The sequence below is a fragment of the Eremothecium cymbalariae genome, chromosome 7, assembly GCF_000235365.1.
Source record: "Eremothecium cymbalariae DBVPG#7215 chromosome 7, complete sequence".
In the NCBI taxonomy this organism is placed as follows: domain Eukaryota; kingdom Fungi; phylum Ascomycota; class Saccharomycetes; order Saccharomycetales; family Saccharomycetaceae; genus Eremothecium; species Eremothecium cymbalariae.
This window is the reverse complement of record NC_016455.1, coordinates 745,987-772,386: the sequence shown is the minus strand read 5'-3', so window position 1 is coordinate 772,386 and position 26,400 is coordinate 745,987. Positions and strand designations below refer to the sequence as shown.

At 39.9% G+C, this 26,400-nt stretch overlaps 12 protein-coding genes, 1 non-coding gene and 1 further gene across 13 annotated transcripts, besides 1 other annotated feature; 8 read left to right on the top strand and 6 right to left on the bottom strand.

Annotated features, from left to right (window-relative positions):
* Nucleotides 1-165: 165 nt before the first annotated feature.
* On the top strand, nt 166-1,140 carry Ecym_7371 (lipase family protein; the record flags this gene model as incomplete). The annotated part of the gene is made up of 1 exon (XM_003647966.1): nt 166-1,140. The coding sequence occupies one exon, from the start codon at nt 166-168 to the stop codon at nt 1,138-1,140; it is 975 nt and encodes a 324-aa protein (XP_003648014.1).
* Nucleotides 1,141-2,344: 1,204 nt separating this feature from the next.
* YPP1 (Ypp1p) lies at nt 2,345-4,615 on the bottom strand (the record flags this gene model as incomplete). Its single annotated transcript, XM_003647965.1, has 1 exon — nt 2,345-4,615. The coding sequence occupies one exon, from the start codon at nt 4,613-4,615 to the stop codon at nt 2,345-2,347; it is 2,271 nt and encodes a 756-aa protein (XP_003648013.1).
* A 250-nt stretch (nt 4,616-4,865) lies between these two features.
* On the bottom strand, nt 4,866-5,462 carry TMA22 (Tma22p; the record flags this gene model as incomplete). Its single annotated transcript, XM_003647964.1, has 1 exon — nt 4,866-5,462. The coding sequence occupies one exon, from the start codon at nt 5,460-5,462 to the stop codon at nt 4,866-4,868; it is 597 nt and encodes a 198-aa protein (XP_003648012.1).
* A 280-nt stretch (nt 5,463-5,742) lies between these two features.
* On the top strand, nt 5,743-6,369 carry RCN1 (Rcn1p; the record flags this gene model as incomplete). The annotated part of the gene is made up of 1 exon (XM_003647963.1): nt 5,743-6,369. The coding sequence occupies one exon, from the start codon at nt 5,743-5,745 to the stop codon at nt 6,367-6,369; it is 627 nt and encodes a 208-aa protein (XP_003648011.1).
* A 357-nt stretch (nt 6,370-6,726) lies between these two features.
* Nucleotides 6,727-7,188, top strand: COX6 (cytochrome c oxidase subunit VI; the record flags this gene model as incomplete). The annotated part of the gene is made up of 1 exon (XM_003647962.1): nt 6,727-7,188. The coding sequence occupies one exon, from the start codon at nt 6,727-6,729 to the stop codon at nt 7,186-7,188; it is 462 nt and encodes a 153-aa protein (XP_003648010.1).
* A 586-nt stretch (nt 7,189-7,774) lies between these two features.
* Nucleotides 7,775-8,251, bottom strand: ELF1 (Elf1p; the record flags this gene model as incomplete). Its single annotated transcript, XM_003647961.1, has 1 exon — nt 7,775-8,251. The coding sequence occupies one exon, from the start codon at nt 8,249-8,251 to the stop codon at nt 7,775-7,777; it is 477 nt and encodes a 158-aa protein (XP_003648009.1).
* A 524-nt stretch (nt 8,252-8,775) lies between these two features.
* On the top strand, nt 8,776-9,957 carry CIC1 (Cic1p; the record flags this gene model as incomplete). The annotated part of the gene is made up of 1 exon (XM_003647960.1): nt 8,776-9,957. The coding sequence occupies one exon, from the start codon at nt 8,776-8,778 to the stop codon at nt 9,955-9,957; it is 1,182 nt and encodes a 393-aa protein (XP_003648008.1).
* A 680-nt stretch (nt 9,958-10,637) lies between these two features.
* Nucleotides 10,638-11,630, top strand: Ecym_7364 (transcription activator GCR1-like domain-containing protein; the record flags this gene model as incomplete). Its single annotated transcript, XM_003647959.1, has 1 exon — nt 10,638-11,630. One exon carries the CDS (start codon nt 10,638-10,640, stop codon nt 11,628-11,630), a length of 993 nt encoding a protein of 330 aa, XP_003648007.1.
* Nucleotides 11,631-12,253: 623 nt separating this feature from the next.
* Ecym_7363 lies at nt 12,254-13,297 on the bottom strand (the record flags this gene model as incomplete).
* A 334-nt stretch (nt 13,298-13,631) lies between these two features.
* RRM3 (DNA helicase) lies at nt 13,632-15,824 on the top strand (the record flags this gene model as incomplete). Its single annotated transcript, XM_003647958.1, has 1 exon — nt 13,632-15,824. The coding sequence occupies one exon, from the start codon at nt 13,632-13,634 to the stop codon at nt 15,822-15,824; it is 2,193 nt and encodes a 730-aa protein (XP_003648006.1).
* A 1,249-nt stretch (nt 15,825-17,073) lies between these two features.
* KDX1 (putative protein kinase KDX1) lies at nt 17,074-18,525 on the top strand (the record flags this gene model as incomplete). The annotated part of the gene is made up of 1 exon (XM_003647957.1): nt 17,074-18,525. The coding sequence occupies one exon, from the start codon at nt 17,074-17,076 to the stop codon at nt 18,523-18,525; it is 1,452 nt and encodes a 483-aa protein (XP_003648005.1).
* A 202-nt stretch (nt 18,526-18,727) lies between these two features.
* Nucleotides 18,728-20,107, bottom strand: BRE2 (Bre2p; the record flags this gene model as incomplete). Its single annotated transcript, XM_003647956.1, has 1 exon — nt 18,728-20,107. One exon carries the CDS (start codon nt 20,105-20,107, stop codon nt 18,728-18,730), a length of 1,380 nt encoding a protein of 459 aa, XP_003648004.1.
* Nucleotides 20,108-20,274: 167 nt separating this feature from the next.
* Nucleotides 20,275-20,513: a sequence feature (soloLTR-fragment).
* A 201-nt stretch (nt 20,514-20,714) lies between these two features.
* Ecym_7359 lies at nt 20,715-20,796 on the top strand. Its single transcript has one exon. It is a non-coding gene; the product is annotated as a tRNA-Ser (tRNA).
* Nucleotides 20,797-20,944: 148 nt separating this feature from the next.
* On the bottom strand, nt 20,945-25,237 carry LTE1 (mitotic regulator LTE1; the record flags this gene model as incomplete). Its single annotated transcript, XM_003647955.1, has 1 exon — nt 20,945-25,237. One exon carries the CDS (start codon nt 25,235-25,237, stop codon nt 20,945-20,947), a length of 4,293 nt encoding a protein of 1,430 aa, XP_003648003.1.
* Nucleotides 25,238-26,400: the final 1,163 nt, after the last annotated feature.

Genomic DNA, 26,400 nt, shown 5'->3' with positions numbered 1-26,400 from the left:
TTTTATATTGAGAGAGGAAAGGAAAAGTATTAAGATCTCTGATTTTTTGGTTTGTCTTTTTGATTGTGTTGAACTAGGTCAAGAAGTGAAAAAGTTGGAATTTTTTTTTGTTGAGGAAGTACGACAGCTGCTAATTAGTAATAGTCGCAATAATATAGGAGAAATATGATGTTCAAGACGCCTTTCGTTTTGTTCTTTGCCCTGGTGGCCAGTGTGTGTGCTTATTCAGATGAGCTTTTAGCGTTAATGCAGCGTAATTCTTATCTTGCCAATGCGCCATACTGTTTGGAGAAGTTTTTGTTGACCGATCTTTTCCACAATGGTCGTTACTATTTGGAGAAGCAGGGTCTTCAGGTGGTTCAGATCTTCAAGCCAGATGTAGGCAGAAACACGCAGCTTTCTGCGTACAGTTTTTTGGGGATCAACGACACAGCCAAGGAAATTGTCATCTCTTTCAGAGGGTCCTTGACTCTAAATGATTGGATTGTTGACTTCACTTTCCTACCACAAACCTACAAGCCATTGAGTGGCGTCGGTGAGTGTACAGGGGACTGTAAGGTCCATCTGGGCGTGTACGAACAATTTAAGTTGACTTATAAGGATATTATCACGACCTTTAACGGCATCAAGGCGACACACCCTGACTACAGTGTTACGGTTACGGGGCACTCCTTGGGCGCAGGCTACGCGTACCTAATGGGTGTCGAGCTGCAATTGCTAGGTCACCAGCCTAATTTGATCACCTATGGTGGTTTGAGAATGGGTAACGCTGCTATGAACGACTGGGTCGATAGCATTTTCAAGTCTAAGGAAGTCGCAGATCGCATCAACGCTGGCGAGCTTCCTTTGAACTCATACATCAGAGTTGTTCAGGCATACGACATTGTTCCCTTGGTCCCACCCGGACCTCTTTACAACCACGCTGGTGTGTCTTTCACTATTAGAGACAATTCTACTTTGTTCCCCTCCAAGGCTGATGTAGTTTTCGATGGTTACAAGCCAAAGCTGAACGAAATTATCGCCGATATTCTTTTAAGTGGTAGAATCCTAGACTTGTTACGTGCTTTAGATCACAACAAGTTCTTCAGAAGAATGGCAATTCCTTGTCTATCTGATACTGTCAGCATCAGTGGTCGTTGATCGTATAAGGAATAGACCTCTTTGGATTTTTTCCTTGTTCTCGACCATACAATTTTTTCCTTCGTTCCCATAATCAAAGTTAAGGAATTTTCTAAAACAAGGGGGAATAACAATGAACTTTTTTTCTGAAACCTCAACTCTGTATCCAAGGGTGATGATGTGAAATATAATGGATTCTCCTGGGATGAATTTGGGGTTTTTTTATTTTTTTAACTTAGTGCTATCATTACTATGATGGATGGCACAAGGATTGTGTAGGAGGATATGGGATTTTGCCAGTTGACTCTTTCATTTCCCTACATTCCCTTCAAAAATGTGGATAAGTATCCTCATATGTACGTTTAGCCTAATTTTTGATTTTGTAATTAGGTATTTAGGTGTTTTGGTATCCCTATGTAGAATTATGATATGCTTTGCTACTGCTACTTGAAATCTATGTGTCAGTGTTTCTATACTCGGGAACTGGTGGTGATTGGAGGGATCACCGCAGGCGCGCGTCCGTCCGTGCGGAGCACGTCATGCGGCGCTCTACGACGCGTCGTTATTGTATGCTGTTGCTGCCACCTACTGTTTCTCGAGGTTCCTGAAGTTCCTCCGATTCCTCGAGGTTCTCGTACTCGTGTTCTGGAGCCTCTTTTAACGAAAAGGCTCGAAGACCTTATTGTTTCCAGCTCAGCAGCGTATCAGCCTGGTGATCTTTGAACACCGAAAGTAGGAAGTGCAGATCACCAGACTATATTTCCATCTAACCGGCGCCAGTGCAAATTTTTGTGTTTTGTGAAAAATTGCATAAAATAATATTTCTGAGGCTTTAAGAATGCAACAAAGAATGTGAACCGTTACATAAAGAACTCCTTTTGTTTTTGTGCCAAGTCGGAAATAAAGGATGATTGTGTGTGATAAGAAACATAACTGTAGCAGAAAAACCGGAGAAGTTAGCCACTGGCACGAAGTGGAATTTAGAGGGCTCTAAATTCGATATGTCGGAACCCCAACGTAACGCAGACGTAAAAAAGTAATATGTGAATCGGAATGACCTTTACAATTCATTAAGAAAAATGGGACATTGGGAGGCGGGGAGGTAAAAAGGGTTCACGGTCAATGAATGGCGTTACTTTATTTAGCTCTATATAGAGTTGTTTTTCATGTTGCCCGAAGATGGAAACGTCTATAATGTACTATATGAGCTACTTGAGAAGTAATCCTAGAACACACAATTCTTAAAATCGCGGATAGGTTGAAGTTCCTGGAACTTCATGCATTTCCATAGGGCGGGTTCTAGCCTTTCCGAATCGCCATACTCGTCGTAGACACGGGACACGTACCACCATATCTCAGGAGTATGATAAGCATCGATAGATGTCTCGATGCACCCCTCCAAAAGTAGTTTTAATTGTGCGACGGCAGCAGAGCGATCTTTCTCATTTGCAAAAGTATCTGCGGTGCGAACATCGGTAGTGGCGGCGACTGTGGCTGGCGGTGGTATAGAGTTTGAAGAAAAAGGTCCCTTTGAAGTTGCCGAGAGGATATGTTTATGTTTGTCCAATGTTTCTACATGTTCTGAATCATCGGGGTAAACCAATTTAGCAAATCCTATAATGGCGTCGATGTTTAAAGGATCAAAACTTAATACAAGTTGAAACTCTGACATTGCGACATGTGTGTCCGTTGATAAAGAAAGGTACCCTCTAGCAATGTTGATATTAAGGTTTGTAAACACTTGTGTGACGCTTTTTGCCTCATCAATTGCCTCCGCGGCGTTCTCCAAGTCATTAGCTTGGAGAAATAATCTGCTAGTAAAGAACCAAATAAACTGCAATAAATATTCTTTCGATTCTTTGTGTTTAGGGCCGAGGCGTAGTTCATCTTTAGAGTTGGGAGGATCTGCTGGTTTTGGAAATAGTGCAGCGTACAGTTGGTAAACTTCAGACAACATTTCAAGAGCATCTTTTACTCCAATCATTTCCTTGACAAGTAACAGCTGGGTTAGTTTTAGGTGCACAAATTGCCAACGGTCGGCAATTGATAGTTTACAATTGTCCAATGCCTCACCCATAGCATCCAAAACAGAGCAAACAATTTTGAAGGACGTTTCTTTATCCTCTTGGATGGATTCACAAAGTGCCAATAAATGCCATGACCTATAATCTTTAGGGTTTCTATTCAAAATATTATTTTTCAAAAACTTGATACACATATCAATATTTCTCCTCGATGCTAGTACAAATGCATATTCAAAATATAAGTCTAAATCAGGTGCTTTAAGGGCCATCGCATTGGCCAGATAGTAAGTAAGACGACAGTCCAGCAACTGATTTAATGCTGTCTGTTCATAATGGTAAAACAAATGCCACGCGTTTGATAGAACATCCGCCAAAGTTGGTGGGACCACGAGCCTAGTAAGATTCAATGACCAATCGACACTTTTTTCTTTGGGTATGATAGGTATGTGATAATGCTCATAAAAATCGTTAAGGTACTCTTTCAACTTACTGAATGCTCTTGATCTATTAAATATTTGACCGATTTCTTCGGGAACAGAATCCTGTTTTAGGATATAGGTGTATGCATCGATCAACGAAACCATATCGTAATATTCAGAGCTATTTAGATCATGACGAAGTTCGGTATAAGTGATAAAGTTAACAAAGTTCAACAATGCCAACCTATGTTGGCCAACTCTTGTGTAGTACACCAAAGATGATTTTGAAATGGATACACTTTGAAATGTAGCCGCAGCGGAGTCTATTAAGAACTTGTCCCATTCCAACGAAGGATGTTCATCAATTCTTCTAAAATGGTACTGCAAAATCCGATGTAATTCCTCCAATTCAGCACTATTAGGCTCCTCTGCCGAAGGAAACTTCGTCCGTGACAGCAATCTCTTACCGTAGTCCACCAATTGATGCTCAATAGACTCCGTCTGATTAATAACACCAACCAGATACGTTAACGGAGTGTCTCCATAGTATTCTACCAGTCTATCCCAAGAGTAAGGAATTCTGACAGCAACATTTTCCAAGTAATACCATGCTACCGCATGAGACTCCTTAGGAACCACAGGCAAACACGGCAACACATCTGGCAAGGTCCTAAGATCCGCATTGGCATTGTAATAAAAATTCTCCAACAGTAATAACCGCCAAAAATCAGGAAACTCACCAATCATATCACTATAAGCATGCAATCTCGAAAACATCTCCACCGAAGCAGCTTCATTATCTAGCTTGAAATTTAGAATACCCCTAATATTAGTGAAAATAGCCTTCTGCAAACCACAATCGACTTTATCCTCCAATGCGTCCGCTTCTTCTAAAAGAACCTTAAAAACAGAACCATCATCAGCATCCCCGCCCATTTCATGATAACTAACCCTATTATGAAGCCTCAATAAGGAATCTAATACACTGTCCCCACTATTAAAAGCACTCGTTCCCACCAAACGGGCATCTAGAGCCTTCGCAATTCTATCCATTACAACTTTTAAGAATCCGCCACCAAACACACCACTAGACAATTCCAGACTTAGCTAATGGATATGTACGTTTCAATCAATATTATTTTATATATATATATATATATATGATGTGATCAGCATTCAAAATGAACAGCATTTTGTCGAAATTTCATGTAGACTTCAACAGTCACTAACTACGAAACTATAAAAAGCCAGCAACAAGTTTAAAACGCACAAGGCCTCTGTAATACTGTCCAAAAGAGAGACCTTATAACGGCTGCGTGGGGCGTTTCTTCTTCTTTGTCTCTATTTGCTCCACCTTGACGTCCTTCAACCCTTTCTCCTCGAGCAAAGCGTGAATGTAGGCTTCCACCCCATCTGCGATATCACCTTGTACTATAACCTCTTCCTTCTTCTCGATATTCTTGGATACAGAACAACCCGTCGCAAACTTGGAAGCAAATGTCTTGGCCAGCTTTTTCATGTCAATCTCAAACACTTCCAATCCGGAAATTGCAATCATACACTTTTTCTTTGTTCTTGCCTCTCTTCTAATCACTACTTTAGAGGAAAGCTTCTTTGCCAACTCTCGCTGCTCTTTAGATTCTTCCTTCGCCTGTAATTTCTGTAACTTCTTCTCTAGTTCCTCCTCTCTTGCTTCGCCAATAGACGATTTAGCCAATTTCCCAGTAACATCTGCAACTTCTCCTTCACCTTCTGCCTCCACATCGCCGTATAATTTTGTGTATAAATCTTGATGGCTTTCCTGCAACCAGACTTTACAACGCTTGAACTTTCCTGTGAATTCACAATATTCAGGAGGCAACGAACAAACTCCGCAATAGACCACTTGCTGAAGAGACATATTCTTTAGCAACCAGTTTATGTATATAGTCTTTGAAACAAAGAAAGACCTCTCTACCCTCTCTAACTCTGCTTCTTCAGATGAGGTGTGTGCAGGACCAGGGTCCAAATTTTCAGGTATCCGGTGTGAGAAAACGAAGATTTGAAAAATAAAACCTTATAAACGTAATTTACTTGTATAAAAGAACGAGACAGAAAAGAAGAATAGATACGTTTCAGACTCACGTGCGGTATCTAATGCTCTTTGTCCATTCCCAGCTATAGTAACACAAACGGTCTTGATGGCTACTGATACAATTTTGATTACTTCCAAGTCTGTTGACATCACCGATGGACATTCCGTGAGTTTGTTCACGGGTTTTCTGGAAGACCATGTCCTTTCTAAATGCATGGTCACTGAGTCCAGTCCCATTCAGGTTTACGTATTATCCCAGTTAAAGCGACTGGTCGTTGTGTCGCCAACCCAGGAGATTTCAAAACTTATTATGGAGGAATATAAAACTATAAGACACACCGTGGAGGAATTCCAACACTACACAGTGGGCTATTCGCTGTTCGACACTTCTACGCATATTACCAGATCTTCTTCCAACCTCGAGATACCGCCTGCCAAACGGATCCTCTTGGTATCGCCCCCCCAATCGCCGCCACCAGGGTTTGACTTCCATAGGCTAGAAGATCGCCCGAATTCTAACACAGGCCACGTTACCCCGGGGCGTGCCCCAGCTTCAACATCGTCCAATGTGAGTGCATGCGACAAGGTTGAACCGGACAAGGCTTTCACGATCCTCGAGAACAGTCTCGTTGCAAATGTAGTACTCCATACGTGCGAAACACCAAAGACAGAGCATACACCGTCGATTATGGGGGTCCACACGGCTCTCCCTCCGCGTTCCATATTCGACTAGACCACTATGAAACAACCCCCCGGCATAATGGTCCTCCCCTCACCAAATGTGATCTGTATCTTTGGTGTATCAGATCCGCAGTTCAACGCCAGGATTAGATAATCGAGTACAACTATCACTTGAAACGAACCAATCATATTGCATATTCCATTCTCGTCAGACGAAAAAAATCTCCATACTAATGGTCATATTATAAGTTTTCCCTCTTTCCATCTTTTTATACAAAAGCACCATATTAAATAAATTGTTTTGGAAGGTAAGCCTTGTCATTTTCCCTGGTTATTAATACCATCAGCAGTTTATTTTTTTAATCGTTACAGTGTGTTACAGTACGCTTTGCTTCTGAAAGTTTGAGAGATGTTGTCCAGAACCGTTTTCAAAACTGTTCCTTTGAACAGGGCCCTTTTGCAGAGAAGTGCTTTGGGTGCTAGTCGTAGTAGTCAATATGTTGTTCCAAGGTTAATTTCTCAAATTCAATCAATTCGTAAATATTCTGATCATCATGATGAGGAGACATTTGAGGAGTTTACTGCAAGATATGAGAAAGAATTTGATGAAGCATACGATTTATTTGAAGTTCAAAGAGTTCTGAACAACTGTTTTTCTTATGATTTGGTACCCGCTCCTGTTGTTATTGAAAAGGCTTTGAAGGCTGCTAGAAGAGTCAATGATCTACCAACGGCGATTAGAGTTTTTGAGGCTTTGAAGTACAAGGTGGAGAATGAGGACCAATACAAGGCTTATTTGGAGGAATTGGGCGATGTAAGGAAACAGCTGGGTATTCCATTGAAAGAAGAGTTATTCCAAGAGACAGCTTGAACCATTTTAGGATAAAAGTGTCTGGTGTGTGTTTTTAATTAAAAAAATGCACGCACATACGGACACGGATTTTTTTTGTTATTAATCCTTCTAAGACTGTTGGATCCGCCATGAATCCACAGCTCGTATTAGTAACTAAACCCCATCTATATTTATAACGGCTATTTTATTGAATATTATTGGAACTAAATGCATGTACCTCAATTGAAATGAACAAAGTGAAAAACAGAAAGATTTTTTTTGAATACCGGCAGCGGCGATATGTGAGGGGGAGAAGGGCGCTTAAAGAAAGCATGAGGTTCAACGCGGATCATTAATGTGTTATTAACCCTCGTTGCCCTTGCCCTTACCCTTTAAATTGCTGAGTTCGGGTACAGTACGGTTACATCATTACTATATTTATCCCTTAGATCCCATCACTCTTGACCTCATATAGCCAGGCCTCTTCTACATACACGACAACATAAAAAATAGAATAATTTATTTCTATAAAAACCTACACTATATTCTCTCTGCGTTTGGTGTGCACACATCAAGCCTTCTTACTTTGTTACCTTAAATAGGTGGACGGTATATTATCTATAATCTATTCGTCATCACTTTCTACCAGCGCGCTTCTACCACGCCTGTTTCCTATTCTGTCATCATCGGAATACTCCTCCTCATCAGAGTCATGTACTCCCTCTTCAGCACCAGCTGACCACTTAGTCCCAGCCGACGAACTCCCATTGATTGCAGTCGCTTTGTCACCATCATCACCACTATCACTCTCATAATCAGAATCGCTATTTTCCCCTTCGCTGCTGCTGGCCCTCCCTTCGTTCACTTCCTCAACTGCATCGAACCAGTCACTGTACACATCCACCGACTGTGATAATGCATTAATTCTAGTTTGAAACTGTTGTCCACAGACCTTGCATGATAACGACCCTATGCTGTTTTTCTTATCTAACGTACATGTGATAGATTTTTCATGATTGCAAAACAAGCAGTTGAACGCGCTATCTAATTTCGACGTAACCTTCTTTACTGGCTGTCTAGCCGACTTCTTTCGTTTACCCATTGCACTTAATTCGCTATCTGAACATCTAAGCACACTCTATTCCCATATGAAATGATGAAACGACTATAGAAAAGATACGATTTTTCATTTTAAATTTGAATTTTGCAAGAAAGCCTCCCAAAAGGACCGGCAAAAGCCCAAATCTCAACGGTCATAATTAACGAAACACTCGATAAATACATTGAGGTGTGTGGGTGTATATGTCGAAGAAATCTGGCATCCGAATACACTGTATTGCTGGCCCTGGCTCAAACGAACAACTTAGCCCACAAACTGCTAGTTTATGTGATTGTTTTGGTGGAGATTTATGTTATGATTAGATAAAGTATCACGTGATTATTAATCATGGAAGTTTCTTTTTTTCCTGTCTGAAAAAAATCCGGTCCCCTTGCGAAAATTTTAAAATGTATTATAACACTAACCATCATCTCATCTCATCTCTTCGACAGTAAGTTAGAAATACGTACAATCTATTGTATATAATCTTAGGCAAATACTCTCTAACCAATTCCAGTCATCTACTAATGTCCAAAGCCACTCCTGTGAAAGCGAAGAGGACTAGATCTGCTTCTGCTGCAAAGAAAAATGCTTCTGAAAAGACGGCCACGGCCGTAACAGCAACTGCAGCTTCAAAGAAGGGTAAGAAGGCGAATACTAAGGCTGTATCCAATATGAAGGACGATAAGAAGATTCCAGAAGAAAGAGTTTCGAATGCTATTGAACAGATTTCCAAATATTTGTCTTCTAAGGAGGAATCCAGCTCTACTTTAATAGACGATAACGAGTTGACCAGACAACTGCAATTGATTTTTACAAACGCCAAGTCTTACACAGACTCCTCTAAAAGATTCAAGCCATCGTTGCTCCCTGTAAAGCACTCTATATTTTCAGCATGGAAAAAGGCCAGTGTGACCTCTGTGAAAGATTTTAAACTGTTGCTAATTCTAAAGGACCAGGACAAAGACCAAATTTCCATGGATGAGCTCCACGAGCTATTGGAAAAACCTTTCAACATCAAGGTTGACCAAATTATTGTAGGACAAGACCTGAAGACTAAGTATAAGGCTTTTGAAAAACGCCGCGCCCTTCTTTCCGAGTTTTCACTTATCCTGGCTGATGACTCCATCATTACTTCTCTACCCAAATTACTAGGTGGTAAAGCATATGAAACAATCCAAACCACACCTGTACCCATAAGAACAGGCAAGGCGGGGGTTTTCAACAAAACCACAACCGTTAACTCCATCAGAAAAGTCTACGATTCAAAAATCCCTGTCTTGTTCCCACGCGGCACAACCTTAAACGTCCACATGGGTAACCTGGACTGGTTCTCCATCAATCAGCTATGTGATAACATCCTCTCCGTCTCCGATGAACTAATCAACTCTCAGCATATCAGAGCCATCTTTTTCAAATCCAACGACTCCCCTGTTCTTCCTCTCTACTACAACCAGACCGTTCTAGACGAACTCTCTGCAAACAAGGAAAACGACTCCCAACAGCAGTCTTCCGCTGCCACCACAGTCACTATCGATGGTGTCGAACTAGCACTTTCCGCATTCGACAGTGCCTTACTACAGATCGCTAACCCGGATGACGTCGCAGGAATCTTCTCAAAGCAACTAAACAAAGCCAAGAAGAGACAACTATCTATAGACAATACAGACACTGAACAAGTTTCTGCGTCAAAAAAGGCCAGAAAGTGAAATAGCTTCTCACCCTCTAAAACCAAATAAATAAGCACACAGACACACACACAGAGAGAGACTATGTTTTATAATTATATATCCCCCGCCAGCTTCTCTTTCGAAACATTATTTTGTAAATAATATAGATAGCAAATCAAGTTACAACTATATCACTGACGACAGCTTCTTCTCGTGGTCTCCATCGACCGCGAAGCCCACTTTCATAATACATGTTATATATATAATACAATGGAAACCGTTATAATTACTATTCTTTTTTGGGGTTCCGTCTCAAATTCGGGTAACCATGAGACGGTTTTACGTCGCCGCCTCAGTGAAGCTACGGTTAAGTTAACATCACAAACCACAAAGACTCAATTAGCCTAAGGTAGTGGGTCAAGGTTGGTTTAAGAGTTTTGATGGTTGTCTTGTATATATATATATATATATAATACATATACACATATATATACATATATATATATATATATATATATATATATATACATCGGTATATATATGTATGTATATATACATATAGTATACATGTATAGAAGAAGTCAGGGAAGGTCCAATTCTTTTAAGGTGTGACAGGTTCCAATCATCAATTCCTTTCTATAGTGCAATAAGATTCTTTGACTTCTACTCTAGATAAGTAAGACAGCTCAGGGCCATAGTAACATTGGAAGAGTAGCAAAATGAATATGAACTTAGATGACATAATAGAATCTTTCAAATCCAGAGTGAATCGATTGTCTCAAGATTGGGATACGCTAATATCCACAAGTTTGAATACTCCGGAGGAGGAATTGAAGTTGTTAAAGGCGAAATTAGATCTAGTGCAAGAACAGAACTCTGCTATTATAGTTGATCTCGATCAAATCAAGAAAGTTTTGAATTTAGATGATGATGCTTCTAATAATGTGTTTACGCTATTGAATACAGCGGGAGATGGTTTAAGCGATGCGGCGACAAGCGCGCTAGCGGCGAATGAGATGGTTGCGGCAGCTATTAGTGAGCATCACGGACAGGTGCACCACCACCACCACCACCACCACCCGCACCATCACCAGCCACCCAATACACCTCAGAGTGAAACTTCATCGAACTCCAATCACGCGACAGCAGGGTTAGATATTGCTAGTTTGGCCTTTGATCAAGATATCCAGGCGCTAAAAAGACGAAGGACATCTTCCGAGTGCAGCACGGGGGTCTCCATCGCAAAGGTGGGAATCGAGGAAGACGAAGAGGATGTTGTTACTATTCAAAAGGACAGAAATGCTGCTGCTTTGGGACATCTACAACAGCGGCAACCACATAGACACATCTCCACACGCCGCGCGTTGCCGGCCTCCCATTTGCAAGAGATTGAAGACTATGAGTTGCAGATGATCGATTCCCCCAAGGACGTCAACGAATTGTACCGTGAATTTGACACCAGTTTAAAATTACAAATAATGGAGTTTGAAAAGAGGTACGGTAAGGGGCAACTTTCTAGAATACCAAAAATTAGAACCTATCAAAGAAGGCGTGCTTTGGTAAGCGAAATTGATAGATACGCAAGGTTCACTAATAAGTCAACTGAAGAAGCAATCCAGTTCTTCGACACCATACGGGTGGAGAAAAATAAGACCGTGGCCTGGTTGTATAATAACTTGGGTAAAATCTTGGCTGAATATAACATCGTGTGAATGAAAAGCTAAGAAGTTAAAAAAAAGATTAAAAAAAAGATTAGAGATTAAAAAACAATCCAAAAACCGCAATTTTAACTGTAAAAAAAAATTCGAAAAACCCCCTTCAAACTTTTTATATTTAAGTTCATTCGTTTTCTGCCAATTCATTTCAACCACATCCTGCCTCTCTCCTCTCTTGTTTTTTTGTTTTGTGAATTCATATTTTTAACTTTTGTGCTGTTATTTATTATTTTTTTGAATTTTCAATCTTCATTTTTACACGACCGCTACTTCTACTGGTATTGGCAACGTTCGTAATACAAGTTGTTATCATCACTTATAATATTACCGTTACGAATCCCCCCCTGTCGGGGCTGGGCTGGGTCGAAATAACAGCATATATATACGTACAAGAAACTTAATTTATTGCATCTTTCTAATATAAATGTTAACACGAAAAGTTTAAATTCTTTTTTTTTCAAGTGTTTAGTTGGGGCTTGTTTTACCTTAAAACCAATAACTATTCGTATAATCATTTGTATAAAACGGTCCATTTTCCGATAAAATCGATTGAGTTTAGGTTCAAGTCATAAGTGGCATAGCTTGTGAACGTGGAATATTCTTTCGATCCTTGTTTTTGTTCACAGATGGGATTGGTGAAAGTAGAGTAGAGCAAAGTAAGGTAAAAAAACTCCCTCCATCACAATAAGTCTTAGTGTCATGTCTTTATCTTTAAACACTGTTTTACTCCGATGACCGCAACTTGGCACCAGCCAGGATATCGTACCATAGCCCATCGATGCCCAAATTGAACGTGAAAGTTAACAGATATGCTTTCGGTATGCTCATGCGGTAGAATGCGAAAATATTAATATAACCGCCAATCTTCTGTTGGCCTTGTCCTTGCAGGGAGCCGGCGGTGCAGGCCATTAAATGCATTGCATGAATGCTGCAAGAGGAAGGGCACTAGTGACTAGTTTGATAACTTCCGCCTTGTTAGAAAATATAACAGCAGCGAGTTGGTATCGCAGGGTGTATATGGATAGCACTGAAATAGCTGAAAAGGAAACGATACGAACAGGGATATTTTGCAAGTCACTATACATGGTTGGTAGAGGAGGCTCCGATGAAGTTAGCCACGCAGGTCGAGGTTGAGATGAATATCTACAGGGCACTTGATAGGCAAAAGACACAATCGTGGACATTATAGATTGCACATCCAGTGACCATGTACGCATATGAGATGCAAAGAGCGTCCGCCTTAACGATAATGATGCCCGCTAGGGCCCATTCAATTGCTTGCTCTTGAAGCTCATCCAAGTATCTATGATTTAAACCATCCTTTTGTTTAGCCCTGAAAGTCAACGGTTGTCAATTAGTAAATCCCGTTCTTTATTAATATACGGGTCTTGTCAAAAAACATGCCTTGACTGCGTCCTCCTGGGACATAATAACAGCCCTATATCCTGAACAGTTCGGGCAGCCATTACTAGAAGGAACCACCAGGTTAGCAGACTCATAAGTCACACGCGTACGATCCATTGTGTCCTCTTCGCCCGACTTACGTAAATCGTACGCTGTGGTATATAGCCTTGCGGTAAATATAAACCTCCTTTGCCAATTCTACTCGAGCATATCACCAAACTCGCACTTTCATGGGTTGTACGCTTACACCATTTTGACATTTCCAATTGAACACCTAATGACACACAATTCTTAATCCTACTAACAGTTTAAAAATACCTCGGATAGGATCCTTAGCATTTGGCATCTTGGCAGCTGAAAACTAAACTGGTCCCAAATAAGCCTAAATTTAAATTGCTGATTAAAATCTCCACAGAGGCTCAATTACTGGAACCATTCAAAATGTTTTTTCATTGTCTTCGCTTCCTCGAGGCTTTTGGTGACGAAACCACCAAAAACGGTTTTGAATATTTGCAATGCCAGAAAAAATAATTCAGGATCAGTCACGGTTGGCGAACATTAAAAGGCGTTTGTGAAGTTTTAGAGGGTGATTAAATGCTGGTAGAGAGTATGTACAGGATTTCTGGAGGGAATACAGGTTCGGAATGCTCGAAGGATGAAGCAAATAGAGTTAGGAAGAAAAAGCCGAAGTTGAAGCAGGGAACACTTGGATTCTTATATCGGGCTAAGGATAAGAGCAGTGGTAGTGGGGATGGTGCTAATTGCAGTGGAGCAATTGAGCGTAAGGTGCTTGCGGGGAAGAGGGATGATAATGGTGTTCGAACTGTACATTCTTCATTATTGAGAAATTTTGTGTTACAGAATCAAGGTTCTTTTGATGAAGATTCGGAGGATGGTGTTGGTATGATATTACCGGAGAAGCCCGTTCAGAATTTCAAGAATTTGGCAGATAAGCGGTCATTTCGTGATGCCGAAGGGCAGTTGGTTGGTACTGTGGCAGATGGTGACGAATGTGTTAATAATAAGCCAGCTGCTAGTACTGTGGTAGATCTTACTAGAGATGAAAAGATAGTGGGGGAAGGTACAGATTTGCAGCCGCAGCAACTGCCGGTTGCAAGGAAGTTAGCAGGGATATCTGATATGGATCATGCATCTGTGGCTCACAAACAAGCTTCTGTAGCAGGAGCTGGTTACTTTCCCGTATCGACGACTAGGAGACTCAAGATGTTTCATAAAAAACAGTCTTCATCCACGTCCAATTCTAGTGAACAAAAACGTGGAGCTCTAAAGTTAACTAAGGAACAAGTCATGGTGATGGACTTAATCCTGAAAGAGAGACTGAATGTTTTTTACACAGGGAGTGCGGGTACAGGAAAATCTATTTTGCTTCGTGAACTGGTTAAAGCTCTGAGGGCTAAGTATGGTGCTTCCGCTGTGGCTGTGACTGCTTCTACCGGTCTTGCAGCAGTGAGTATTGGGGGTACTACCGTTAATAGATTTTCAGGCATTGGAATTGGTGCTGGAGTGCTAGATAAACTTGTTGAGCGTGCGAAGAAGAAGAAGGAGGTGTTTGAAAGATGGAAGCGGACTCGAGTACTAATAATTGATGAGATATCCATGATTGATGGGAGGTTTTTGGACAAGTTAGATTATGTAGCTCGAAGCTTAAGAAAAAATGCTGATGTGCCGTTTGGTGGGATTCAATTAGTATTCACGGGAGACTTCTTTCAACTACCGCCTGTATCAGATCGGAATCCCAATTCTCCTAAACCGCTGTTCTGCTTCGAAAGCAAAGCGTGGCAGCAGGGGATTCAGAAAACCATATGCTTACAGCGTATATTCAGACAAAAAGATAACGACTTAATCGACCTACTAAATGCGATAAGGTTTGGCGAAGTAACACCTCAATTGACTGCCCTTGTGCGGACATTTGAAAGGGAGGTTCACTATCCAGATGGAATTGAGCCCACGGAGCTGTTCCCTACCAGAAAAGAGGTGGACACGGCTAATAAACGGAGGTTAGAAAGACTGCCTGGATTTGAGGTGACTTATGAAGCACTGGACTCCGGGGATGTTGAAAAGAAATTCTCTTCATATTTCGACGCCATCATAGCAGAACGTACCCTTGTACTAAAAGAGAATACCCAAGTTATGATGTTGAAAAACAAAGACGACACCTTGGTCAATGGGACTGTAGGTAGAGTCCTCTTCTTTACCACTGCAAACCTGTGGAACTTCATACAACGCGACCACATAAATATGTTAGATAATGCTGAGTTTGTCATGGATATGAAGTTGGTTTGTAAAGCCATTGGCGTTCCGGAAAATTGCCGTCCATTGCAGTTACAACAGGAGATTAACAGCCGTCCAATCCTCACAAAATCATACTTGCATCAATATCTTACCTTGGCACAGAGGGAATCCTCTGATTTGCTTTACCCGCTAGTTAGATTCTCCGTATCGAACAAATACCGCTATGAACTCATCCAAAGAGAAGAGTTCCTCGTCGACTTACCCATCAATGGCCACGGAGTAGGCGAAGGGTCGAGACACCAAATACCTCTTGTTCCTTGCTGGGCGTTATCCATCCATAAGGCCCAAGGTCAAACAATAGATAGACTAAAAGTTGACTTGAGGCGCATCTTCGAAGCCGGTCAAGTATATGTTGCGTTATCAAGAGCAGTATCAAAAGATCAGCTGCAGATTGTCAATTTCAACCCAAAAAGAATAAAAGCAGATCCAAAGGTAAAGCAATTTTATCAAAACCTGATTACTACTCCCCCATAAAGTCTTCTATATCTTGACGTTGATATTAATTTTAGCACTATTATTCGTTTTTCCCGTGCCGTTTGTCGGTTTTTCACCGTCGTCTATTTTTAGGCTAATTATGTAATTATAAATCAATAAGGCTATAAACCATATCATGATGTCCTGAATTTAAAACTTAAATACGGTATGCCAGCTAGCCCATAGTTAAGATCTTATTGTTCAATAATATTACGTATATAAAATCCCATGATGCTACGAACCTTCGTGTTTGGCTGTATAATCTATGCAATATAATTACTTGGTCATGTTATCATCAACAAGACGATTGCACTTACCTCATTGTAGATCCTACTACTAATAATAATAGTCTTTATGATCATCGGTATTACTGTTATCATCATTATACTTTTTGACGCACATCTGCGCCTGTCCATCCTTCTGTCTTATAAATCTAAATCTATCTAATTTTAATGCAGGAAAACAGTCGCATTAATGTGATTACGTTATTTGCATCTTCACATATCTTCCAATTTATTTTTAGTAAGACCTAATATTCTATTTACTACTGCCCACTGTTCATTTAAAACTGTTTCTGCTGCTTTGTCTTAATGGAAGCCCAAATCAGTATTGGTGTTTCGAGCACACAATGGTCGGAACAAGAAGAGCGCGCAGCAGCAAAGCCATCATCAATTTGTTCAACTAACATGAATTACGTTGCATCAGCCGCCGTCGGCTCTTTTGCAGTTCCTGCCCCTATAATGTTCCATTGCATTCATCCACATGTGTCAATTGTCATGGTTCTCCTCAGAACTGATTTTTATATTTAATTGTAGTTGAACTGCAGACTGCCGGTATTCAATATCTTTCCTTCGGTTTATGCAGTTACAATTGCTCTTACACAGAATACAAAACCCAACAACTGGAAGATAAACGACTGCATTAACAGTATCCAAGAAGTCACACTAGCTAGGATTCCATTGAGGATATAAATCGTTCGCTTTTATAAAATATTAATACTGTAAAGTAGTAGGTGTAACTAGAAGATTGTTGTTCACGTGATAGTAATTAAATCATCAGGTGGGAACAATTTTTTTAGTGAAATTGATCAAAACCAGGCTCGTGGTTATAGGTGGAATAATAAGAAGGGTATATTGATCTAGAGGCCGGGTATTGATACTCCAGGAGGCTTAAGTTTTAGTATTTGTGAGTTAGGATATCTCGCCGGAATCATTTGTTGGTTTCGAACAGTGGTAAAGGCCATTAGTGGATGAAGATGTCTAACACTATAGAACGTCATACGTTTAAGGTGTTTAATCAGGACTTTACGGTAGACAAGAGGTTCCAGTTAATAAAAGAAATTGGGTATGGTGCGTATGGTATTGTATGCTCTGCGAGGTTTATGGAATCCGTTGAGGATACGACGGTTGCAATAAAGAAGGTTACTAATGTTTTTTCGAAGACGTTGTTATGCAAGAGGTCATTGCGGGAGTTGAAGTTGTTAAGACATTTCCGTGGGCATAAGAACATTACATGCCTGTATGATATGGATATTGTTTTGCAAGCAGATGGGACGTTTAATGGGTTATATCTCTATGAGGAGCTTATGGAGTGTGACATGCATCAGATTATTAAGTCTGGGCAACCGTTGACTGATGCGCACCATCAGAGTTTTGTATATCAAATTCTTTGTGGGCTGAAATATATTCATTCTGCAGATGTTTTACACAGGGACTTGAAACCTGGGAATTTGCTTGTGAATGCAGATTGTCAGTTGAAGATTTGCGATTTTGGTCTGGCGCGAGGTTATAGTGAGAATCCTGTAGAGAATAACCAGTTTTTAACGGAATATGTTGCAACAAGATGGTACCGTGCACCTGAGATTATGTTAAGTTATCAGGGCTATACAAGAGCTATAGATGTTTGGTCATGTGGATGTGTCCTAGCAGAACTTTTAGGGGGCAAACCGATCTTTAAGGGTAAGGACTATGTAGATCAACTGAACAGAATTTTACAAGTTTTAGGCACTCCGCCGGAGGAAACTTTGAAACGAATTGGTTCTAAGAATGTGCAAGATTATATTCACCAGTTGGGATTTATTCCGAAGGTGCCATTTCACAAGTTGTACCCTAATGCTAACCCACAGGCGGCAGATTTGTTGGAACGTATGCTCGCTTTTGACCCAAAGACGAGGATTACCGTCGACGAGGCATTAGAACACCCCTATTTGTCTATCTGGCACGACCCTAGTGATGAGCCAGTATGTAACAAAAAGTTTGATTTCGGCTTTGAAAGTGTAAACGAAATGGAGCAATTGAAACAAATGGTTATAGAAGAGGTCAACGACTTTAGGATGTTCGTTAGACAGCCTATATTGGATAGTTCTCCTGCTGATCAGCAACCAAGCGCTTCTCAACAAGGTATTCAACAAATACCGATGGAAAATTCAATTTCCGATAATAGTAAATCGTTTGACGACCAAGATTTTGCTCAACAGATGATTTCTTCACAATCACCCACATTAATTCACGACTCATTCATTGGAATTCATTCAGAAAACCTGCCCGAGCATAACACAGACTTCCCACCAAGGCCTCAAGAGAACATGTTGGCATCGCCTATGGGTTTTTCAGGTGGTAATGGTAATCATAGCGGCACTGAATTCGGCGACTTTTTGGATCTGGAAAGGGAATTAGAATTCGGTTTGGATAGAAAAATTTGATTGGTGTGATATCCTATTATTCTATATTATATGAGTTTATTTTTAACCTTGTATTTATATTCATCGTATTAAATATATCCTTTATATTTATCGATGTCTAAAATCACAAAATATAAAGTATATATATATATATATATATATATATATACATTCCTCGGTTTATGCGTGTCTCATTCGTCATTTAAAACAACAAAATATTAGTTTACAAATTAGCTTCTTTTTGCAGAGTAGCACACACTGCTTCAGCTTCGATTTCATCAACAAGATCCCAAACAATATCATCTGCAATTTGCTGTTTGTAAAGTTCGTCAATTGTGTGTATAACAGTATCAAACTCATCAGTAATAGAATCATAGTATTTTAGTTCGGATTTCTGGGTAATAATACGAGCAATGCCGCCGTTGAAGCAACTTATAGTCGGATAATATCCTAGCTTACCGTTGTTCGTATATTTATTTTTCAGTATCCCATTACGTTGACTGCTACCACCCATTTTTGGAATTGAGTCCATGTGGTTCTTCCAATGATTCATATAGAACTTTTCATTGTAGTGTAATTCACTGAATGGTGGTAAGTACGGTTGCAAATTCTCAAAAGCCTTTCCAAGTTTTTCACCATTTAAATAAACAGTTAAAGAAGATCCCTTCAAACTGAAGAAATCTTTGTCATCTTGATTTTCCAAATTGACATATTCTGACTTATTGGTTTTAATGAAATCTGCCGATTCAAAAAAAAGTTGATTCTTGTAACGAATGGCAATTTGATCACGTACAATATTTTTGGGATCGTGATTGAGTAAGAGGCTCTTTTTAAATTCCATGTTCATATTTCTCATTCGTTTCTTCGAAGTCCCATTATTCCCATTTCCGGCCGACAACACCTCAATCATCCTTTCTGTATATGCCATTGCTTGGTCATATTGTTCCTGAAAACTAGGCAGTTTCAACAGGAACCCAATGTTATCCCCAGGCTTCAATTTAGTTGGCAATAAAACCTGGCTTAACTTACCATTATGCAAACACTCCATATTATTATCTCTAATCCCATATCCATAGGTATCACAGCCAACTGGTGCCTCCAAAGATGATTCTCTCCTGCAAACACCAAATCGTACATGAGGTGTAGAATGCAACATCTGCAGATGGTGCCTTTTGTCATCATCGTCTTGATCATCGATAACCCCAGGGTAGCCGCCTTCCACTAACTCAACTTCCCAATATGCTACACCCTCCTTAATAGGTACATCACAGCGCCCGCTCCTCCACCCACAAGTTTCAATAACGCTGACTACATCATTTGAGTTCTTACCGACCGCTAACATATCCGACCTATCCATTGTATTGATTCCCGCATGACTATACGGATATTCACTAGTAACATATTTTAATTGAGACAGTAAAGGATTTGGTGAACAAGGTTGGTACAAAAAATGTCTTCTGTTTAAAGGTATATCCTCTGTAGTAACAAATTCTTGATCTTTTGAAGTATGAGATGAATCGAATATCGGCCACGAAGGACGAGTGGAAACTTCATCTTGATAAACAAAATCAGACACCTGATATGGAATCACAGGAACGCTCATGGAATGAGCTTTCTCAATCGGATTCAGCTCCGGCCAAAAGTATAAACTTGTGCTTTTGCAATATCTGTCAACTAGTAACAATTATCTATGTTAGTTGACCACCATTAAACAGATATGAGGAGAAGATTAAAAATTATGATCACGTGATGTCTAGGCCACTAATCGAGGTCACGTGCCAACTAATACTTAGGTTGATGATCAGTTACTGTTTATATAGTCTCTAATCTGGCTCAACTACCCTCTGGGGATCTAGCTGGACCTATATCTAATCTAATCTAGCTAGTTTGGGTCTTCTTATATAGTTTCTGTTGTCCTACTTAAGCTCTCTTGCTTACTTGCTATGCAGATTCCTAGCCGATAACAGCTCAGTGGTTATCTTGACACTTCTAACAACTCTGATTCGCTGTTATACAATGGTTATCATCTTCATAGTCTCCTAACGACTCTGATTCGCTGCTTCTTTGTCTTGTTATCGTGACTATCAACATGCTCCTTAGCCTGACTATCATAACTATCGGGATGCTCTTTTGATTTTACGACAACGACACCTTTCTCATTACTACTAATAGTCTTATTAAAATGATGTCTTGGAATATTAAGTCATTATGGCAACATGGCCGAGCGGTTAAGGCGAAAGATTAGAAATCTTTTGGGCTCTGCCCGCGCAGGTTCGAGTCCTGCTGTTGTCGATAATTTTTACAACGAATTGTTGTTTAACAGTGCGAATAAAACTGATGGGTGTGGTTATACATCATTCTTGTCTAGCACACGTTGATATCCAAAAACAATTTTTCATGTATTTGTAGCCTAGTTCTAAAAAAATAATGTATAAATTATTTAAAATGCTGTTAGATGGTCAATTTCCTCATGGGTTAACGAGGTTATGTAGACACATTTACTGAGTAACTCTTCATCGGGCTCAATATCGTAAAACTTTGCCCATTGGACTCTTTGTATAAAATTCTTGACTATTTGTACACTTGTTTGGAATTTATTGTAGTTTACAACTTTGTTTGGGATAATCCAATCTCTTTTTTCAGTGTTCAGAGCCAGGTCCGATAGATAAACGACAAGGAATGGTATACAACCGTTAATAGGATTTATTTTATTCAACATGTCTCTTATATTATGGTAATTACGATCTAAGCTTGGAATGCTTTTCAATTCTTTCCATGTCAGCATATCAGCAGGCTCGACCAGCCTCCATGAGTCGGTAAACTTTTGTACAACAACTGAATTCAAAGCCAACACGATTTCCATCACTGTATTGTAGTTCTGGAATTTCCTACAATGTTCAGCAACGTGAATTAACCTTTGAATAACGTTTCTTCTTAACTTGGAGTCCACTGTCATAACGAGTTCGGAGATTATCCAATCCACTGTCAAGTTAAATCTTGCAATTGCAAGGTCAATACCTGAAAACTCTTCATTGTAAAGTAGCAGTTGCAACCAGCTTGTAATCTTTGGTAAAGATTTTCTCATGTTTAAATCTAGAAGATCTTTCCAGTCTATCTCGCTCATTACTTCGCGTTCAATAAGAGTCATCTGCTTGGCTATTGACAATGAATCATACATTAGAATAAAAGGAACATGCTGTTCTTTATTTGAGATATTGAGGCGGGTGTCTTGAACTTTGTAATTTTCTAAAAGCTCACGGATCTGTCTGTTGAATGACCTTTGAGATTGATCACATGTATCAGAATATGATGTCTCTGCCATTGTTCTCCTGCGCTCAATGAACATAGATTGTCTCTTATTTGTATTGGTTGTTGGTGGTATATGCCACCCTGCTATTTCTAAATTCTCAACTTCTCTTGCCAAAATGCTGCTGTTCGCGCTACCAGGATTGCTAATTCCATCCTTGCGACGTTCAGCTGTCTTAGCGAATGTCCCTTCAAGTTTCATCAATGCGAGAGCAACTGGATCTGAATTTCCAGAAGGGGCAGCCTGTGAAGTACTAGGTACTTTATCTATCGTAACCTCCTCGATTGGATATTTTGTAGGTGGGCTTGAAGATGGAAATGGAGCAATCTTTACCCGTTTCAAAGTTGATATCATATCAGATATGTCTAGATCCGGGCTACTTTCTATTTCGTGATCACTTTCATTTTGTCCCATAAACCTTGTTTTTAAGTATTCCATATCCCTCTTAGGGGACGTCTCTTCTGTTAGCTCAACCTCCGTAGAAAATATATACTTATTACCATTTTCATTGATGTAACTCAATAAAGAATCCGCATGACTGACAAACTTGGATCTATTGAATCTATCACGAGATATATTAGACGCCTGTGATGCAGCGTTCGAGGATAAAGACTGAATTTCAATCGAATCAGCAGAATTCAGAGACATACCATTGCTTATTAGAGACTGAATACTAGGCGTTGATGATAAGTTTATCAACCTAGGATCAGATATCTCAAGAGATACTTCTTCTTCAATTGATTCATTTAATATGCTTTGTTTTCGAGGACTGGCTTGGGCAGATGCAAGCAGCATAGCTGTTGAAATGGTGGATTTCGTTTCAGACTTTTCTATTGGAAAGCCCAATAATTCTGAAACCGCAATACTGTGCTTCAAGTCTTCTTCTAGTGCAGTCAAACTAGCCTCGTGTTGTGCAAACACTGAATCACGTTCTATGAAACTAGGGTCATTAGTAACTACAGGTGACTGGGTTATTGGAGAACGTCTAGGTCCTATCCCTGGCTTTTTAATGATACTAATTCGACCACTAGCTGGACTTACACAGGCATTTTGAGTCACGGTATTTGGCGGGACAGGTATAGGAGATGGCATAGTTTTACGAATAAGTGAATCCGCAGAGCCTCTCAATCCAATAGGTGATGAAAAGTCACTCGTAGGCTCACTTTCGCTGGCCTCTACCTGAAGGAGCACAGGCTGCTTAATATATTTCCTCTTGAAAAGGCGTCCTTCAGGCACACTGCTATCCTCACCGAGAGAGATGGCGGATACTGAACTTTTGTGTCCCGCAATGCTTTCCAAGTCTGCGTCATTAGATTCGTTCCACTTATTAAGTTCAGCAATATTTGAGGACTTGTTGTTCTTTGAGCTCAACGTTGGGACTTCAGGTATAGAAGTTTCAAACATAAATTCCCGAAGATTGGGATGATTCGTCTTTCTGTTGAGATTTTGTGCATTGTATTTGGAAATAGAATGAGGATGTTTCTCCCTAACACAAGTTTTGTCCATGGTGACATCATTTGTCTGGGAATCATAAGTAATCTTTGAAATGAAGGATTCCCCAAAATCTCCATTAACGTCACAATTGCTTGGTATATTGAAAGAGCTTTTACTATGTTCTTCCAAGTTATCGCAGCCTGAAGTTTCAAGTGTATTTGTCTTAAAAGAAGGTATTTTCGAACCTGGCTTACGATGAGTATCATTTTCAGAAAATATTAATTTATTAAGTTCACCATGCCTCCGTGTTCCAAGTAAAGCGTCAGTGAGCAACATTTTCGAAGAATCGGAACGAAAAGTGGCTAATGAATGAGGTCGCCTGGGTTCTAAAACAGGTAAAGATGGTGACATGGCATTCTGTTGTTTCAGGGAAACAGAACGAGATAAAGAGATAACTGAATTGGCAATTGTGTTCACTGTATTATATAAATTCAAGTTGTCAATAACATTGTGTCCTCGGAAAGCTTCATAATTTTTTATAGGGCCCAGGATATTTCTAGTCTCAGAATAACTTATATCGGCATCACTAGGCTCCAACTTGTCCACTATCTCATTTTCAACAGTTATTAGATATTCTACTTCTTCAATTGTCCTTGCGCTTAATATATCAAACTTTGACGGAACTGACTCGCTAATTTCACGCATATCGTTTCGACTGTAATCTAAAGAAGTGATTGAAAACACATACTTGATCAAATTGTTCATCTCTGGTTCAACGTTATTTGATACATTACCTCCTTTATTTCTAAATGAATGATTCATCTTCCATTTTGAAATCAAACCTGCAATAATACGATAACCTTGATGATACTTTGGCTTAAATTTATGTGAAAACTTGTCATTGTTAAACGGCGCTGTTAAGGGACAAGACGAATTTAATATAAATTCTAGACCCTTTGACGGTGTTGGAGGGATTACACTCTCCACTTTTGGAGAGCTCGGATAGGCCACCTCCTTAATAACAGTAGATACATTAGTGGCATTGGAGATGTGGCTCAAAATCCTTTTCTGTGCTTGAGCAAAAGAACATTTATTACCTCCTGAAGTATCTGACTTATTTGCCCAATAACACGCACTCAAATTATCCTGCGGATACAAAAACATACTGGCGGTACGTTTCTTAATGCGTATACCATGCTTCAAGTTAAATGTTTTGTTCCTAGTTGGGAGTTGAAAGTTGTCTTTAGGCTTATAGAGAGACAAAATACTCTCATTGCGAAAACTGGGGTTAGTGCTGCTTTGCAAAGCATAGAAACTTAACCTACTATCCCTGGCTTCACCTTTCGCAGTTTGCAACTTGGTAACATCCATAATATTAAACCTCAACCAACTTCCAAAAGAATTTAATGAAAATTCCTTCTCGAGGTCAGCGTCATCCCACATAAATCTCACGGTGTATACCCAACTCTTTTTCAAACTCACAATAATATTCGTGATGATCTTGGGGAGTTCAGTCCCAGTTTGATATAGCGAATTCAAAAACGTTATAACTCGTTCCCTAAGATCTAAATTTTGCAAAAAATCCTGGGCAAAATAATTGATCACCCAATGTCTGATAAGCACAAACGTCCTAACAAGAGTTATCTGCCCAATTACCCTATGATCCTCATCAACTCCATTCAATAGCTCCTCCATACACCACATAAACCTCTTCACCAAAAGATCCAATAGTCCATCAGGGCATATAAAATTCCTGTAAATAAGAAAAAAATCCGCAAATAATTCATACTCAACGTCGTCCAAGGGGGAAGTTAAACTAACAATCAGAGCATTCAGGTCTGCTGCTATTATTTGCCGAATACTCCGGTCCCCGGTATCCTTTGCATATGTAATCACCTTCTGAGAAGGAACAGGATAGTAATCCCCATCGCTGAAAACACCTGTGCTTCGTGAGTTCCCCGCCTTGGGTAGCTGAACACCTTCAGTCATCATCCTACAAATTCACAACTCACTGACTGAATCAAATAAATCCTTCAAAATAAAGATAATAAAAGATACCACTAATTAAAACGAACGTAAAAGTATCCTTTTTTTAATATGTCCTGGAAGATCCCTTGTGATAACAACCAGATTGCACCAATATCTCTCCTGCCTATCTTCAACCTTTCAAAAAGCCGATATATTCTTTCCAACAATATTATTTTCGTCTACAAATTCTTTTCCAATACTCCTTCTCCAAAATGTGAATATGACTAGCAATCAACTTGACACTGTAACTTGTGTCTTCTATCCTCAAACTTCAATGTGAGGGAAACAGAGAATCCAAATAAAATGACAAGAAGAAGGAAAGAAGAATATAATACAGCAGAGAGAATACCACCACATCTCGAATTGTTCCCTCGAGACCTCTTCGAGGAAGACAGATAGAGAGGTTATTATTCTGTCCCAAATTGAAAAAAAAGACAATAAAGGAATGCAGAAGTAATCGCACGGCGCCACTAGAAGTGTCAACTTTTCGCGTTTTTGGCTTGATGGAATTATTTCCCTGTTGTCGTCTTCAGTGTGTAATTAGTAGTATTATTGCAGGATGATGTTAAGCCAGGGTGGGTTTTGTGTGTATGTTTGTGCGTGTGCGTGCAGGTATGCGTGTGTTTGTAGATAAGTCGTAGTGCAAACGTCGCTGGGGATGGTGCGGTGCTGCAGGAAACAGAAAGACAGCGTGTGTATTTGGGAGTGTGGCTATGTGCAGTCATAGACTGCATTCACTTTGCCTTAAATGCTGCAAGGTATGATCGGAGTAATTATGGGCTAAATTTTGTAGTGGATGTTCTATGCAACAATCCCACTTTCCAAGAACGTCAAGCATGCTAAAGGGATAAAGGCAGCATTAGTGAAGTTTGGCACAAGCAAAAATCGACCCTATTACTATAAATCGCAACGAGGATGCCATTCTTAGTAATAGGATTTACCATTTTGAAATGATAATTTTTTGCAGCTAACAGCATATGTTTTCAGTTTCTTTACCCCTCCAGCACCCGGGTATAGAGATGAGGGGAGCAACAGGCCATCGTAACTGTCAATCAAAAACATGATGGATTATTGGTTTCCACCGCCGGAGAGAGGGCTTACAGGCTCCTCTATTTGTTGTTGTTTGT